This window comes from Rutilus rutilus (genome assembly GCF_951802725.1).
Source record: "Rutilus rutilus genome assembly, chromosome: 2".
Taxonomy (NCBI): Eukaryota; Metazoa; Chordata; class Actinopteri; order Cypriniformes; family Leuciscidae; genus Rutilus; species Rutilus rutilus.
Window position 1 is genome coordinate 735,737 of NC_140210.1, and position 15,000 is coordinate 750,736.

General features: G+C 39.5%; 2 protein-coding genes across 10 annotated transcripts in view; one reads left to right on the forward strand and one right to left on the reverse strand.

Moving 5' to 3' along the window:
- Positions 1 to 355: 355 nt before the first annotated feature.
- Positions 356 to 9,868, reverse strand: dcun1d2b (DCN1, defective in cullin neddylation 1, domain containing 2b). 6 transcript variants are annotated; one of them, XM_084402320.1, is made up of 7 exons: positions 9,741 to 9,862; positions 7,124 to 7,316; positions 6,885 to 7,053; positions 4,470 to 4,600; positions 4,310 to 4,392; positions 4,104 to 4,200; positions 356 to 1,537 (listed from the first exon to the last, which is right to left on the reverse strand). In XM_084402320.1, exons 2-7 carry the CDS (start codon positions 7,272 to 7,274, stop codon positions 1,458 to 1,460), a joined length of 711 nt encoding a protein of 236 aa, XP_084258446.1. In that variant the 5' UTR covers positions 7,275 to 7,316; positions 9,741 to 9,862; the 3' UTR covers positions 356 to 1,457. The 6 variants fall into 6 exon arrangements, with proteins under 6 accessions (XP_084258446.1, XP_084258442.1, XP_084258447.1 ...); XM_084402316.1 differs by lacking the exon at positions 9,741 to 9,862 and adding an exon at positions 8,912 to 9,019; XM_084402321.1 differs by lacking the exon at positions 9,741 to 9,862 and adding an exon at positions 8,908 to 9,018.
- Positions 9,777 to 15,000, forward strand: part of tmco3 (transmembrane and coiled-coil domains 3) — a 20,293-nt gene continuing 15,069 nt past the window's right edge. For 2 of the 4 annotated variants that reach the window (XM_084402315.1, XM_084402312.1), the window contains exons 1-5: positions 9,780 to 9,918; positions 11,104 to 11,229; positions 12,378 to 12,775; positions 13,759 to 13,938; positions 14,593 to 14,787. In XM_084402315.1, the coding sequence (XP_084258441.1) occupies positions 11,223 to 11,229; positions 12,378 to 12,775; positions 13,759 to 13,938; positions 14,593 to 14,787 (780 nt within the window). In that variant the 5' untranslated portion in view covers positions 9,780 to 9,918; positions 11,104 to 11,222. Of the gene's footprint in view, positions 9,919 to 10,958; positions 11,230 to 12,377; positions 12,776 to 13,758; positions 13,939 to 14,592; positions 14,788 to 15,000 lie in introns of all 4 variants that reach the window. The other 2 variants (XM_084402313.1, XM_084402314.1) reach the window with 2 other exon arrangements.

A 15,000-nucleotide genomic window follows, 5' to 3' on the forward strand; every position in this document is an offset into this window, starting at 1 on the left:
TGACATTTATAATGTCAAAAGATTCTATTTCAAATAAATTATGTTCTTTTGAACTTTCTATGCATCAAAGAATCCTAAAAAATAAAATGAATATCAGTTTCCCCCCAAAATATGAAGTAGCACAACTGTTTTCAACACTGATAATAATCATAAATGTTTCTTGAGCAGTAAATCATCATATTACAGTGATTTCTGCACTTATTTCTGTAATGACTTCTTTCAGAAACATGATTTCAAACTTTTGATCCTTAAGTTTATTGTACGTTGATGATAATGTGTATTTGGAGATACACCAGATCTGAGCCAAAGCATTAATATAAAACTGGTTAAAGATAATGTGACAGTGCAGAACGAGTTTTGTTAAATAATCTTTATTTACATGCAGAGAAACAGTGATGAGATGAACTGAGTGTGTCACACACACACACACACAGAGCTGAGAAAACAATAAAAACTGTTAAAAACATGACAGCATAGAAACTCGTCCAGACGAACACTTGAGGTGTTTGTTCGCTGATTTAATATCAGACGCTTGTAAACAAATCAAACAATGTGAAGGAACAGGATCTTATCAGCGTTTGTTAGAGTGATTTCTCAGCATCCGTGACGTTATTCTCTCAGAAACTCTTGCGAATATCGAATGATCATGAAGTTCACCAGCGATCGAATGATCATGCACTCCTCAGCAGATATTCTGACAGAACTCACAACTAAATAAATCTCAAAAAAACACATTTGACCGTCGACGTCACGTGACTAAATGAGCTCATTTTCCTCTTAAGTTCTGCACAGCTGAGTTATGGAAGCTTGTTTCTGCCATGGAATAAAAAAAACATAATTGCGACATTTTATCTCACAATTCTGACTGCTTTTTTCTTCTCAGAATTGCACAAAATAAACTCGCAATTCCCAAAAAAGTCTGAATTGCACAAAATAAATTTGCAATTCCAAAAAAGTCAGAATTGTAAGAAAAAGTCAAAATTGCAATAAACTTGCAATTGTGAGAAAAAAGTCTGAATTGCACAAAATAAACTCCAAAAAGGCCTGAATTGTAATAAATTTTAATTTTCTTGGGAATTGCGAATTAATAAATTCGCAATTCCAAAAAAAGTCTGAATTGTAATAAACTCGCAATTCTAAAAAAAGTCTGAATTGTAACAAACTCGCAATTGTGAGAAAAAAGTCAGAATTGCAAAAAAAAAAAAGAAGTATTCTGTGGTGGAAACAAGCACCAGCAGACATGCACCTATATGTGGTGCATCATGGGATGTGCTGTTGCCTGATGGGAAAACACACTCATGTATGAGTGCAGATTCCAGGTGCAGTGTAAAAGCTCTCTCTGCGGTTAAAGAGATATATTTATATATATATGTATGTATATATATATATATATATATTTAAATCCTTTCGTTGTAAAAGAGTCAGTGTGAGAGGCTCGGCCTCCCTGTAAGCGCTCATTATAGAGTCAGGTGATTCTCTGACGTCACGATCGGCCGGGCGAACTCCACGAAGTCATCGATGAGCACCGGCCACGCACCTGAAATCAAAACACTCAGCATTAATTCAGCAGACGAACACGAACACGTTTACATGCGCACCGACAGCTTAATAACAGGGTTCGTACAGACACTGTAAATGAAACCACTACTTCTACAATCAGAGATCTCACTTATCAAACAATATCTTTATTACCTTCCAACTTCAAAAAGGGTAAATATATACATAAAAATAAACTAATAAAACTAAATGGTACTAATAAAGTGCAGCACATGCGATGACTGGTAACCTTAACCAATGAAAGGATACTATGACAAAGATATCGCTTTCCTTGTTCAAACTGATTTAATCTCTCATGAATATATGATTGACCTGAAGAATGAAAGCTGTATCATATACTAGGATATTTAAATGAGCAATATGACACTCATAGTCATGGGAAATGTCTTTTAGGGCTGCAGCTATCGATTCTTTTTGTAATCGATTAATCTAGCACTTTATCGATCGATTAATCGAGTAATCGGATAAAAAAAATAGTGTGTTTTTAAACAACCAAAACAAATAATGCATAACGAAAATGATGTGGCTGTAAAATAATCAAGCATTTGGCTTTTATTTCTCAAAAAAAACAAAAAAGAAACAGAGCTATTTATTCCAACTCCAACATTTGGCTCCAAAACTAAGCCCATTTATTGTACTTTTTACCCATTTAGTGTTTATAAGTGCCAGTGCCAACAATTATATAACAATACAGTTAAGTCAACTTTATACTGTAAAACATGTATAACATGTAAAACTATGAATACAAACTTAAATAGTAAAGGCCATTTGGCCTTAGTTTTGTCTTCTTAATACAACATTACAAAAAAAGGATTGCACCTTACCCACCTTGCAAATTACCCACCGGAGAACAAAAATAAATTAAATGAATATAAAATATCAAGCCAAACAGGTACACAATGTATACAATTTATAAAAAAAATAAGTGTAGCTTTAAAAAGGGGAATGTTTTATTGCAAATATGTTAAAAAGCACAGCATTTTGTTTCTCACTTAGGCTAGTTGAAGTATATTAGCACGTTTTGTAGTATTATATTTTTTTGTTAATTGAAAATGTTCTATGCTCAATTACTTTGGTAGCCGATTATGTCTTCCCCAAAAGTACGAGTGGATTTGGAGAAGCAGGCTGGGGAGTTTCATTTTTTTGTTGTTGTCTGTAACTATTTGGCAGACGTGACAAACAAGGTCTCGCAAAGACTGCAATGCAATATTTGTTCCTCCATCACGTCCCGGTGTATACAGTGAATGCATGCTGAAATTATTGTTGCCTGGCTACATAAAAGTTTGAGCATATGTGATGCATTGCCGCAATTGGTCTGACTGGCGCGTGAGAGAGACGAGGGTGCGTGTGTGTGTGTGTGTGTGTGTGTGTGTGTGTGTGTGTGTGTGTGTGTGTGAAGGGGTTCTTTTTTAGGCTATACTCTCTTGCAGTTGAACATGAATACATTTACTTCTTTAAAACATCAAAGCTAAACATCATATCTAGTCAAACCGCATCACGACATCACTACAAATACAGTATGGGATTAAAATCAGCGAACATCAATGTATAGGCTTCGGCACGGGCGGAAATATTGGCGCTGGGTTAAAAAAAAATGCGGGGGACAGAATCGTTACCTTGTTTCAGCGACGCTGGAAGGAAGCGATCCCAAACTTTATGGACATCTTTACTCTCCGCCATCGCGCCAACTAAATTCAAAATGTATCACGCGCTATTGTGCTTCCTGAACACTGAACAAAGGTCCGTGTGAAATCAGATCCCTGCGCATATAGTGCGCATCATAGGAATTTAACGAGGCTTCGAGGCAGAGTTTTTGCCTCGAGGAATTTTTGTAATCGAGTAAATCGAGTAACTCGATGAATCGTTGCAGCCCTAATGTCTTTATATCTATATCAGACGGGCTGCAGCGTTAATTTTGCACGAAAATATTGCGCATCATCGAAAAAATTAAACACTAAATTCAAGCACTTTAAGTACCTTTTCAAAAAATGTCTGTTTTCAAGAGTTTTCCAGGACTTAAATTTCAAAACGTCAAATTCGAGTACTTTGAGCACTTGTACGAACCCTGAAATAACCAATACTATAAAAGAGTGCGTTTGCTTCTCCGATGAAGGAAAACGGGTTACAGTTTTACCCAATCACAAGCATTGTTGGCTTATTAAGCACAATCGGTGTGAGAACGTGCATGTAAACGCACTCATGGACATGAAATCAAAATGAACCCTTTAAATTCCTATTACTGTGAACAATTCAGCAGTGCTTACTTTTATAAAAAGTATATCAAATATAGAGACGTTGCATCATCCAATCACATCCCTGCTAAAATCAACCATGTCATACTTTTTCCCTTCTTTGAATAATCCAGTTTTTACGGAAGCTTGTTTCCACCATGGAATAAAAAAAAAAGTTATAAACTGGCAACTGCGAGAAATAAACTCAGTATTGCGAGATAAAAAGTCCTACTAAACACCTTTTTTATTCCATGGCAGAAAAATTCAGTTTGAGTGTGTTTGAGTTGATGAGCTGAGTGGCAGAATCAGTCTCACCCTCCTCGTCGTAGTTCGACATGTCGTCGGCGATCACGTTCCCGAAGTCCAGCAGCAGATTCCACGTGTCTTTAGAGATGGGCTTTTTATGATGCTCCTTTACAGACACAACAAACACACACTCATGAACGTCATCGATGTGTGCTTGCGTTTCTTCACTTCCTCTGATCATATATTGATTATAGTCGTGTAAAGCAGTGACGTACCAGGAGGAACGTGTTCCAGAGGTGGAGAAACTTGAAGCGTCCGGTGAGAACGAGGTTCCAGTAGGCCACGGCCATCTCCAGATCTGAGACAGAGAGGATCATGGGTCACTGCACACACCGGGTCATCACAGCACAGGTGTTCACTACAGCAATCGCTCACCTAAAGCCTTCTGACCCGGGCTCTTGGCGAAGGTGAACGTGAACTGATAGAAGTCTCTGAACTTCCCAGAATCCTTCAGCTCCTGCTCTAGTCTGGGTAATAGACTCTTCAACTTCTCTGGACTGTCACATCTAGACAAACGAGCACTGTAAGAGTTAGCATCCGCACGCTTCACCTCGGAGAGTTAGATCCACTGACCGGCGCTGTCAGTCATGGGAAATCACACGAAACACTGAAAGGACACTACGACAAAGACATCGCTTTCCTCATTCAGACTGATTTATTAACCCATGTATATATGACTGACCTGAAGAATGAAAGCTGGATCATATATATATATATAGGGATGCACTGCATTACTGGCAGATCCAAGCATTCGGTGTTAAAGTGACGGCAGCCTAAAATATCTGTCTGTGTCATTAATGTTAATCAAACAACAAAAGATGTTAAATAAATGTAAACATGTTAAATAAACCTACTGTGCCTGGGAAACATGGTTTATTTAATTAGTATTAAATAATATATTCATATTTCAATTCATATTTGTCTATTTTTTTTATATAGGCCTAACAAAATTACATCTATCGTTATCATAAATTTTGCACTTTTCAATGCACTTTTTTGTTGTAGGCGTACAAAGCACATTATATTCTTTCAGCAGTGAGTTACAGACCTAATAAAGGCTCAAAGATGGCCAAATAAAATAAAAAAATGTGTTTAATAATTCATTTATTTGAAGTTTTATTGTGCTTTGTTGGTATAATGTTAAAAAAAATTCAAATGTTTTAAATTGTAGTTTTGTAATTGTTTTTTCTTTAAAAAGCAAGACAAAATAGTAAAAAGCACATTTTGACTGTTTATAAAATGGTGAAAAAACCCTTTTCAAGGGTTTTCCAGATCTTCAGTTTCAAAAAGTCAAATTCAAGCACCTTGTGCAGGTTTTTTCCTCTCAATTCTTGAAACAAACTCGCTATTGCAAGAAATAAAGTCAGAATTGCGAGATAAAAAGATGCTTGTTTGTTTATGCACTGCAATCAATGCTTTACTTACTTAGTATTTTTGTCTTGTTTCCAGTCCAAACATCAAAAAATTCTAAAATTAAGATGCATTTACTAGATGAGTAAAATTACATAAGTTATTATGTCCTTTTTTCCGGGGGAATTAATAAAAATTAAGTGAGTTGATGCTTAAAAAAAGCAAAATGATCTGCCAATGGGGTCAGAAAAATAATGTTAATTCAAACGCCATTGGCAGATAATTCTGCTTGTTTAAGGCAAAAACTCACTTAATTTGTATTATTTCCCCAGAAAACAAGACTTAGGGTCTATCTTTCACCCAGCGCAATTGACTTTGTACACGACGCATGTATCATTCCTATTCTGCACCTGCGCACAGCGGACTTTTCCCTCCACAGACGCACGTCGGTAAATTAGGGAATGAACTTGCGCTCCCGGGGGCGGTTCAGCGAAAAAGAGGAGGCGTGTTCCGGCGCAAACGTTCCCTGGTGCTATTTTGCAGTTTCAGAAAACAATTCCCCCACTGACCAGGAGAAACCTCGTCTAAAGTCAGTGGCGCGTTGCGCATGTTATTCATATGCTATTTTAAGGGCGCATGCTTGGCCATAATGTAGCGTGTGCACAACACACACACACTTTGCTTCTCTCATCTACACAGAAGCAGTTGTTCTCATTTTTAGAAAATTATACATTATTACAAGGAAAAATATTCCACACGAGTGAAATCATTGTTGTGTCCATGAAGATGTAATAAATAGGCATAAATCTAGCTTACACATTTACCCAAATTATCATACGCCTGTTTAACCGAAGCTAATCTGTGTGTGTTTCTCCATCCCCAATGTCACTTCTCTGTGTTTTACGGCCCTGACGAGAACGTCGGTCTCCTCGGCTGTGAACCGCTCCTGGCAAATCCGCCGTTATAATAGCAATCCGCCATGGAACAAGCGCGCCTGCTCTTAAAGGGAATGTGAGATGACGCTCTGATTGGTTTATTTCACGTTACGCCCAAACCACACCTATGAGTAATGAAGCTACTTCAGATTTTAGATTAGCGTCGGGCTAACCCGAGATCCGCCCACAAAGTTACTTGTGTTTCAGATCATTAAAATAGGGCCCTTAATGTCTTATGTCATTTTACTACTTTAGTAAATGCATCTTGATTTAAGAAATGTTTGATATTTGGAGTGGAAACAAGACAAAAACACTAAGTAAGAAAAGCATTGTTTGCAGTGTAGAAACAGCTGAGCTGATTCTGATGGTCAAAAAGTCAAACTCAAGCACGCTGTACGAAACCCTGCGCAGCTTTTTCTCTCGCAATTGCAAGAAATAAAGTCAGAATTGCGAGATATAAAGATGCAGAGCTTGTTCGTGTACGGGTAAAGCTGAGACGTCTCACCCCAGATCCGACATGCCGTCCAGGAACTCTTCGCGACTGAACTCGCACTGCGTCGCCGCTCTGAACTTCCACGCTACGATTAGCACGCCGACACTAGCGGGATCCAGAACCAGGTCGTCGCAGAACTGCTGGATTCCCTCGAGTCCGATCTTGTTCTCGTCGTGAGGATCTGCACACAGAAGCAGCAGCACCAGCACAAATGAAGGAACAGACACACACACACACACACGGCGGCTCACCTTTGTAGCGGTTGTAGAGCTGGTCCAGCTTCTTGCGGTCCATGGGCTCTCGGTGGTTCTGGAAGTGGTTGCTCGAGGTCGTGTCTCGTCTCCAGTCATTGTGGGTCAGGCAGAACAGAGCGGTTCTCTCTGCGGCCCGGGTGAAGGACATGACCTGGCGGATCTTCTCCTTCTGGGTCGACTTCAGTTTATGCTGGAGGAGCAACAACACCGTTAGCTACAGCAAGTCGAGTCTCCTTCATTTATACAGCGCTTTAACAATATAGTGTTTCACAGCAGCTTTACAGTGATAACAGGAGATTACAGTAACAGAGATTGTTTAGGCTTTACAGCAGATCTAGAATAAAGTTATTGTCCAGATAAAGTTAGTTTTGATTGATTCACTTCCGTTGCAAAGATCATTAGTTATTAACTTAGGGGCCGCTAACACACACCGCTCTCACAGGAAACAGAAACTCTTAATGTGTTCTGGTCGTTCATCCGCACAGCAACAGTGTTTGGGGCTCGAGAACACAAACTGTGAAACAGGTTTCAAGATGTGTTGAAAAATTATGAAAAACGTGATCATCTCCGTGTAAACTTCAAAAACCCTAACCCTAACCCTAATCTGTGAAAACGCTGCGTATTACGTGTTTAGTCTATAGATATGTGCGTTTGAATATAATATATGTGCACGCGCAGAAGTGTAGTCCTTCTTTACAAACTGACCTCAACATATTACTTGTCTGGCCTTAAAAATTCATAATACAGAATCATTTTGACAACGTTTATCTGTACAGAGGTACAGGAAGGAGGCATTAGTTACAGTAAACAGAGCTAGTCAGTCAAGTCCATCACCAGTATGTGGAATTTCAGGATGACTCAACATTCACCATACATGTATGCCAGAATACCAGTTACTAGGTTAAAATCATTCCTATCCCATGAGCTCACGGGAGAGGATTTGTGAATGACACTGAAGCGACGCAACTGACGCTGGTAGGTCACGTGGTCACGTTACCCATATTCATCTTTGAAAACATCCCGAACAATTATGTAAATTGTAATTTTTCCCTTCTTCTATGTATGCCCACGTGTTCGTGTTCCTTATTCTGTATTATACATTTTTTTGTACTGAATTAAACAAAACAAAAACGCGAACGTGCTTTTTAACGGTCGTGAAGTTCAAATTAAAATGTATTAACGTTACTTTACCGTTACCTACCGTATACCGTTACTCAGTCCGCGAGTTCGGACACAGAGATATACTTTTTCTTAGAATTACTTTAAATAAGTAGGAATAGTGAGATAAAAAGTCGGAATTACCTCATTTAACCTATTATTTAACTTATTTTCAATAAAGGTTAAACTGACATCACATATACTTGCAATTATGATTGTTCAAACACTAAAAATTGATCATTAAACACATGCATGTACGAATCGCCTGAACTAAACGTTAATCCAACCGTTATCATCATAAATCAGTGGTGTTACCATGGTACAGTGCTATAATACCATAGTATGTATTACCACATTCATATATCATCATGATATTAACAGTGCATTACCATGGTACGTGTAGTTTTGAGTTTATGAAGAGCTCAGTGTGTCGGAACCGCGTGCAAGAAGGGCGATCGGTTCCGGTGACCCGCTTTGATTCGGATCTCGCAAAACACCCTCCGTTTCCCTCATAAACAACAACTGGCGCGCGGGAACAGCGTGAGAATAAGCGACGAGCTTCCAGTGTTAGCGGTCATCAAACATTACAGATAAACACAAAACACTGCCCCCTGCGCGCTCACCTACCATCTTCATCTCCAGCCGAGCTCCCTGTGCGCATGCGCGGACACCAGCTGGCGCTCGGGGGAACTCTGGGAAATGTAGTTTTTACACCTGCGCTGCTCAAATTCAAGTTATCTGAACTACTTCTGAAATGGTTTGCAGAGTGGCGAACCTTGCACAAACACGGCATTGATGTTAGCAAGCATTTAGAAGTTATTAATTGTGGATTATTTGTAATTACAAAAGTTTGATATTAGTAATTAAACGTATGTGGCAAAATCATACAGCTAAACCTGTAGGTTTTCTATATTTAATCATATTCAGTGACTGACTCTAGATAATTCTAGTCATTAGCTGCATTTCTATGGAAGCAAATTTACGCCATATAGCCTAAGGGAAATTCGTGCTTTTTTAATCATTTATGACTTAAAAGGTAACAATTATGATATTAAAAGTCGAAATTATGACAATAAAATTATTTTGAATTCATTCATAATTTCAAATTGTATCTTATAATTATGACAGCATAGCAAACTTTATCTCTTATTTTCGACTTTTTGTGTCAATTAAGATTTAGCAGAGCATTTTCTTTTCCTTATGTGGCGGAAATGGTCTTATTTTTGTCATGCGCGGTGCGGAAGGAAAACTACATTCCCCAGAATTCCACGCGCTGTTGTGATTCAGTTCTGTTTTCAGCGCTACTAACGTGAAACACCGCTGAAAAACAAATCCTGACAGAACTGACAGCACACAAAAGCGCTTAATGTTCGTCAATCTTCCGCGAACTCTCGGTGAAGTGTAGTCTAGTATGAGCTGCTCTACTCTCTCTCTGTCTCTCCGGTAAGTCGTTTACCTGTTCCGGGAACCGAGCGAGCGCGGATCTCACCGTCGCCGTCACCGGGTGTCCGTGCGCGAGCCGCGCGCCGCTGCTGTCCGGTGAGGTGCGCGCGCAGCATGTGGCGTCACAAGAGCGCGATTGTTTCCCCCGTTTACTGACGAGTTCTTGCACTGAACTGCATCACAGTCACCAGGTATGAGTCTCTTCTCTCTTTCTGTTTATTAGCGTTGACGTTATCTTGCAGAACGCCATGTAGAAAATGTACTTGAAGTGGATGACTGACAACCGTCAAGGTTCCCTGAATAAATAATAATTATAATAATTATAATAATAACGCGTTTGATGACAGATCAGATCACACGCATAATTCTGTCACGTTAAGTCGCGCGAAGTCAGTTGACATTGATCAGTCATTTAGTTAATTGCTTTTAAACATCAGCAACACGGTGTGTCCCTTGATAATGTGTATCATCTCATATTACACTTATTAGACGTGGATTAAATATTTATTTTAAATGTTTTCTGTCTGTCCCGGTGTCCCCATAATTAACGTTACCAGGGTTATTATAATTATTATAGTTTGCTAAAACTAAACCCATAAAAAACATGTTCTTGACCTGAAAAAAAGTCAACTGAAGTAATATAAACGTATTTTATTTCAGTTAGTTGCCAAGGCAATATTTCTCAGTTTCCTAAAAAACTGAAATTAAGAATAAGACAATTTATTAATTAGGCTAAATATATATATATTTTTAAATAATATAAATATATATTGACATATTAAAAAAAAACGTGGAAAAATGTGGAAAACAAGACAAAATTACTAAAATTCAAATGAAAACGGAAAATCTAAACATAAAAACTAATTCAAAATATTAATAAAGACTATACAAGTATCTCAACGATACTAAAATAACACAAGTTTTAGAAAATTAAACCTACCATGACATCGTAGGATTTTATCATAGACTGTAAAAAAAAGTATTAATTATTTTTGGCAGAAGCTCCTCCCACTCCTGCATATTCCACTGTTGCCAGCCAATCAGAATCCATCCTGCTTTAAAGAGCTCGAGCATTTAAAGCAACAGGCGACAAAACTATATCGTGCTTTTGACGCTGATTTTGCACTCACATGCTGATTTGGCCATGAGAAAGTGCTGCTATTTCTATAGACTTGAAAGAGTATACAAAAGTACATATTTTAAATTAAGCCTCTCATTCATTTCCCAACAGAAAACATGTACATCAAAATATCTACGTGTCGGTGTGTGAGAAATCCACCCTGTTATGTCACATTCCATCATCAACATGTCATTAATATTCTCTGATGAAGGTGAAGGTGAACTTTGTGTGTTTGTTTAATTCCACACTGATTCAGGGATGAAATGCTGACGAATATGAGCCGTATCTCTGCAGGATTTAGGTGTGCTCCGGTAAACAAACCTCAGGGTTGTTTGTCTAGTTAGGGACGCACCTTCACCAGTCTTTAGTGTTCATATGTCAGGTGAGTACTTGAGTTTCATATCTAATGGCTCTTCTGTCATGTTTTAGAGTAAGATTCATTTAGTGAATACATTTAGTGAATATTGATCAGTGTTATTGTAGTATCATTAGCTCTTCTTCCATCCAAAGTTGAGAATTTAATTGGAATATGGCATAAAACACTTGTGTTTACATCTCATGTGTTCAAGAGAATAAAATCGTCACTTCCTGGCACAAAATATTAGTAAGAAAACTGTAAGTTTCAGCAATCGGGCTCTTTTTCCCTACATCATAAATGTCTGCTGGAAGCTAGTTATTTTATTTGATAAAGGTTTAAATATGGATATTTTTCTTACACAAACACAACGTTTCACTTCAGAAGGCCTTTATTAACCGGATATTATCATGGATAGATGCACTTTTATGATGGATAGATGCACTTTTATCATTGACAGATGCACTTTTATCATGAATAGATGCACTTTTATCATTGATAGATGCACTTCTATCATGAATAGATGCACTTTTATAATGGATAGATGCACTTTTATCATGGATAGATGCACTTTTATGACGGATAGATGCACTTTTATGATGGATAGATGCACTTTTATCATGAATAGATGCACTTTTATGATGGATAGATGCACTTTTATCATGAATAGATGCACTTTTATGACGGATAGATGCACTTTTATGATGGACAGATGCACTTTTATCATTGATAGATGCACTTTTATGATGGATAGATGCACTTTTATGATGGATAGATGCACTTTTATAATGGATAGATGCACTTTTATCATGGATAGATGCACTTTTATCATTGATAGATGCACTTTTATGATGGATAGATGCACTTTTATGATGGATAGATGCACTTTTATGATGGATAGATGCACTTCTATCATGAGTAGATGCACTTTTATAATGGATAGATGCACTTTTATCATGGATAGATGCACTTTTATCATGGATAGATGCACTTTTATGACGGATAGATGCACTTTTATGACGGATAGATGCACTTTTATGATGGATAGATGCACTTTTATGATGGATAGATGCACTTTTATCATGGATAGATGCACTTTTATCATGGATAGATGCACTTTTTTCAGTTTTGATTTCACGGTGACTATAATAACCCTGCGATGATGTGATTTCCAGCGTGCCGGATGCGAGGCGTGTGTGCAGTGCTGTGCGTCGGCCTGGTGGTGGCGCTGCAGGCTCAGCAGGTCCACCGAGCGCAGGTGTACGGACACCCGTGGGTGACGGAGAACTGCCGGCGGCTCTCCACGCTCCTCAGACACAAGCACTCGGCCGTGCGTAAGCTGGGCTCGGCGGCGCTGGTTCTGGAGCGGGACCACACGCTGGCGCCGAACGAGAAGCTGTTCCGCATCCACACGCTCGAGGTGTTCCAGCGCGAGCTCAACGAGAGCGAGCGCTCCCTCTTCCAGGCCGTGGAGGGGCTCCAGCGAGTGCTCACGGGGAACTTCAGAGACATCGTCAACATGAGGGACAGCAGCCGGCAGAGACTCCAGGCGCTCAGGGAAGCCGCCATCAAGGTCAGTCACGTGACAGCTGAGAAACGCCTCCAGGGTAGACTCGAGTTTTCAACAAGTCACAATATTCCTCATTTGAATAATTAATACGCAGAATAAAGGGGAGGGGCCTGGTTGAGTTAGTTAGTAGTGTGTTAAACTGGCGGTTATGGAAAGGGGCGGGACATTTCCCAAACACACGCAAAGCGCTCGACCAATCACAACACACTGCTCCAGCCGACCAATCAGAGCACAGTGTGCTTTTCAGTAGGAGGGGCTTCATAGAGACAGGAAGTAAACAGAGCGTTACTGACAGACTGGGAAGAGAGGAGCCGCAACAATGGATAATATGAGGAGAATAATCAACATTCAAGCAGGAAAGCCTGTTCTAGTAGAGCCTGAAACATCAAGACTTTAAGGGCTGATATGTATTAGCACACATTAAGCAACAGCGGCAGGTGCTTTATATGGAACATTCATAAGCACCCAAAACTTGCAGTTTGTCCACATATCTTTGTTTTCCTTGTTTTGTAATATTCGTGGCATGTACTATGACTTGTGTGTTTTTGCCTTTACTTCCCCAAACGTGTCCACAAGCGAACGCAAGTGCATTAGCGGTAGTTGCTCAATCGCAGGCGTTTCACATATGAAATGAGGCCGACACCAGCACACCCAGTGCAAGTAGACGTTGACTATTTCTTACTTAACATTATTTTATTTATCTGTTATATTGAAGAGACCTTTTTGAAGTTCAAGTTCAAACTTATTTGTATAGCACATTTAAAAACAACCACAGCTGACCAAAGTGCTTAACAATGTCAGGATACACACAAATTAACAAAAACAAACTCAGTAGAGAAAGTCACACACGCTCGGTCACCTTTACTTTCCAAGTCGTATTGAAATCTGTGATTTGTAACTTGTAATGGAGTCGTTTCTGCTGTAAGGTATCTGCACTTTTACTCGAGTGTGGTGTCCAGGTCCTCTTTACCCGTGTGTGTGTGCAGGAGGAGCAGGAGTACATGGAGCTGCTGGCCGCGGAGAAACACCAGCAGGAGGCGCTGAAGGTCGCACAAGACCGGAACAAAACCCTGTCCATGCTGGACGAGATCCTGGAGGACGTGAGGAGAGCTGCGGACCGGCTGGAGGAGGACATCGAGGAGCACGCCTTCGACAACAACAAACAGGTGTGGAGAGCGAACACAGACGAGGACAGAGAGTCAGCACAACACAGGCTCACACACACGTGTATTAGGGCTGTCAAAACGGCTGAAAAGATCAATTCGAATTTCTTTCTTAAATATTAGCAAAATTAAGGCAATAAAAGGGAAATAAATACTGTGTTGTGTCCGATGTCCACAAGAGGGCGCAAGCGAGCGCAGTAAGCAAACAATTCAAGCATCGATTCTTTTATTGAAATGAAATGACATTCACTTTTTAAAGTGCATTAACTTTTGCATAAACAATTGTTCTTAAAGTATATTTTCTTTAATGTGCACGCAGGGAAAATGAGGTTACAATAGTGCATAAAACTGTAAGTGCATCAGTGACCTGAGAACACACACTTCAACACACAGCGTAATGAACTACATGAACACACAACAGCAAACTGACATTCAGAAACACTCACTTCTACTCTCTACATCTACAGATAGATCATCACACACACCAGACGCTCTTGATCTGAGCGAGTGATGAGCGCTTTTTGTTGACAGTGTTTCAGCTGACTCACACACACACACACACACACTCAGCTCTGACCGATGTGCAGGTTTGGTCAAGTGTGTCGTTGCATGATTTTTTAATTGATTTATAAACACCTTCTCTGTCTCTCTGTCCAGATGAAGGGGGTGAACGTGGAGGCCGTCCTGAGGGTGGAGGAGGACGAGGAGGACGGGAAGAGGAAGAACATGTCCATGCGTGTGGATAAAGGCAATCTGGGGCTCAGCATGCTGATCGACTCCCAGAATAACCAGTATGTGCTGACCAAACCACGGGACTCCACCATGTCCCGCGCAGACCACCACTTCATCAAGGTGACCTCTGACCTCGGACTGTTGTGTTACTCAGTTGAGCTCTTCCACACAGATGGGAAATGATCAACAAAACCTTCAGTTATGGAAGGATATTTTTGCATCATTTTCTTAAAGTCTCCCTGTAGTCAATCATTTTATCCCCTAAAACTCATCTTTGATCACCAAAATTACATATTTAAGTTTTTTTTCTTGAAAATAAAAATAAATATAGCT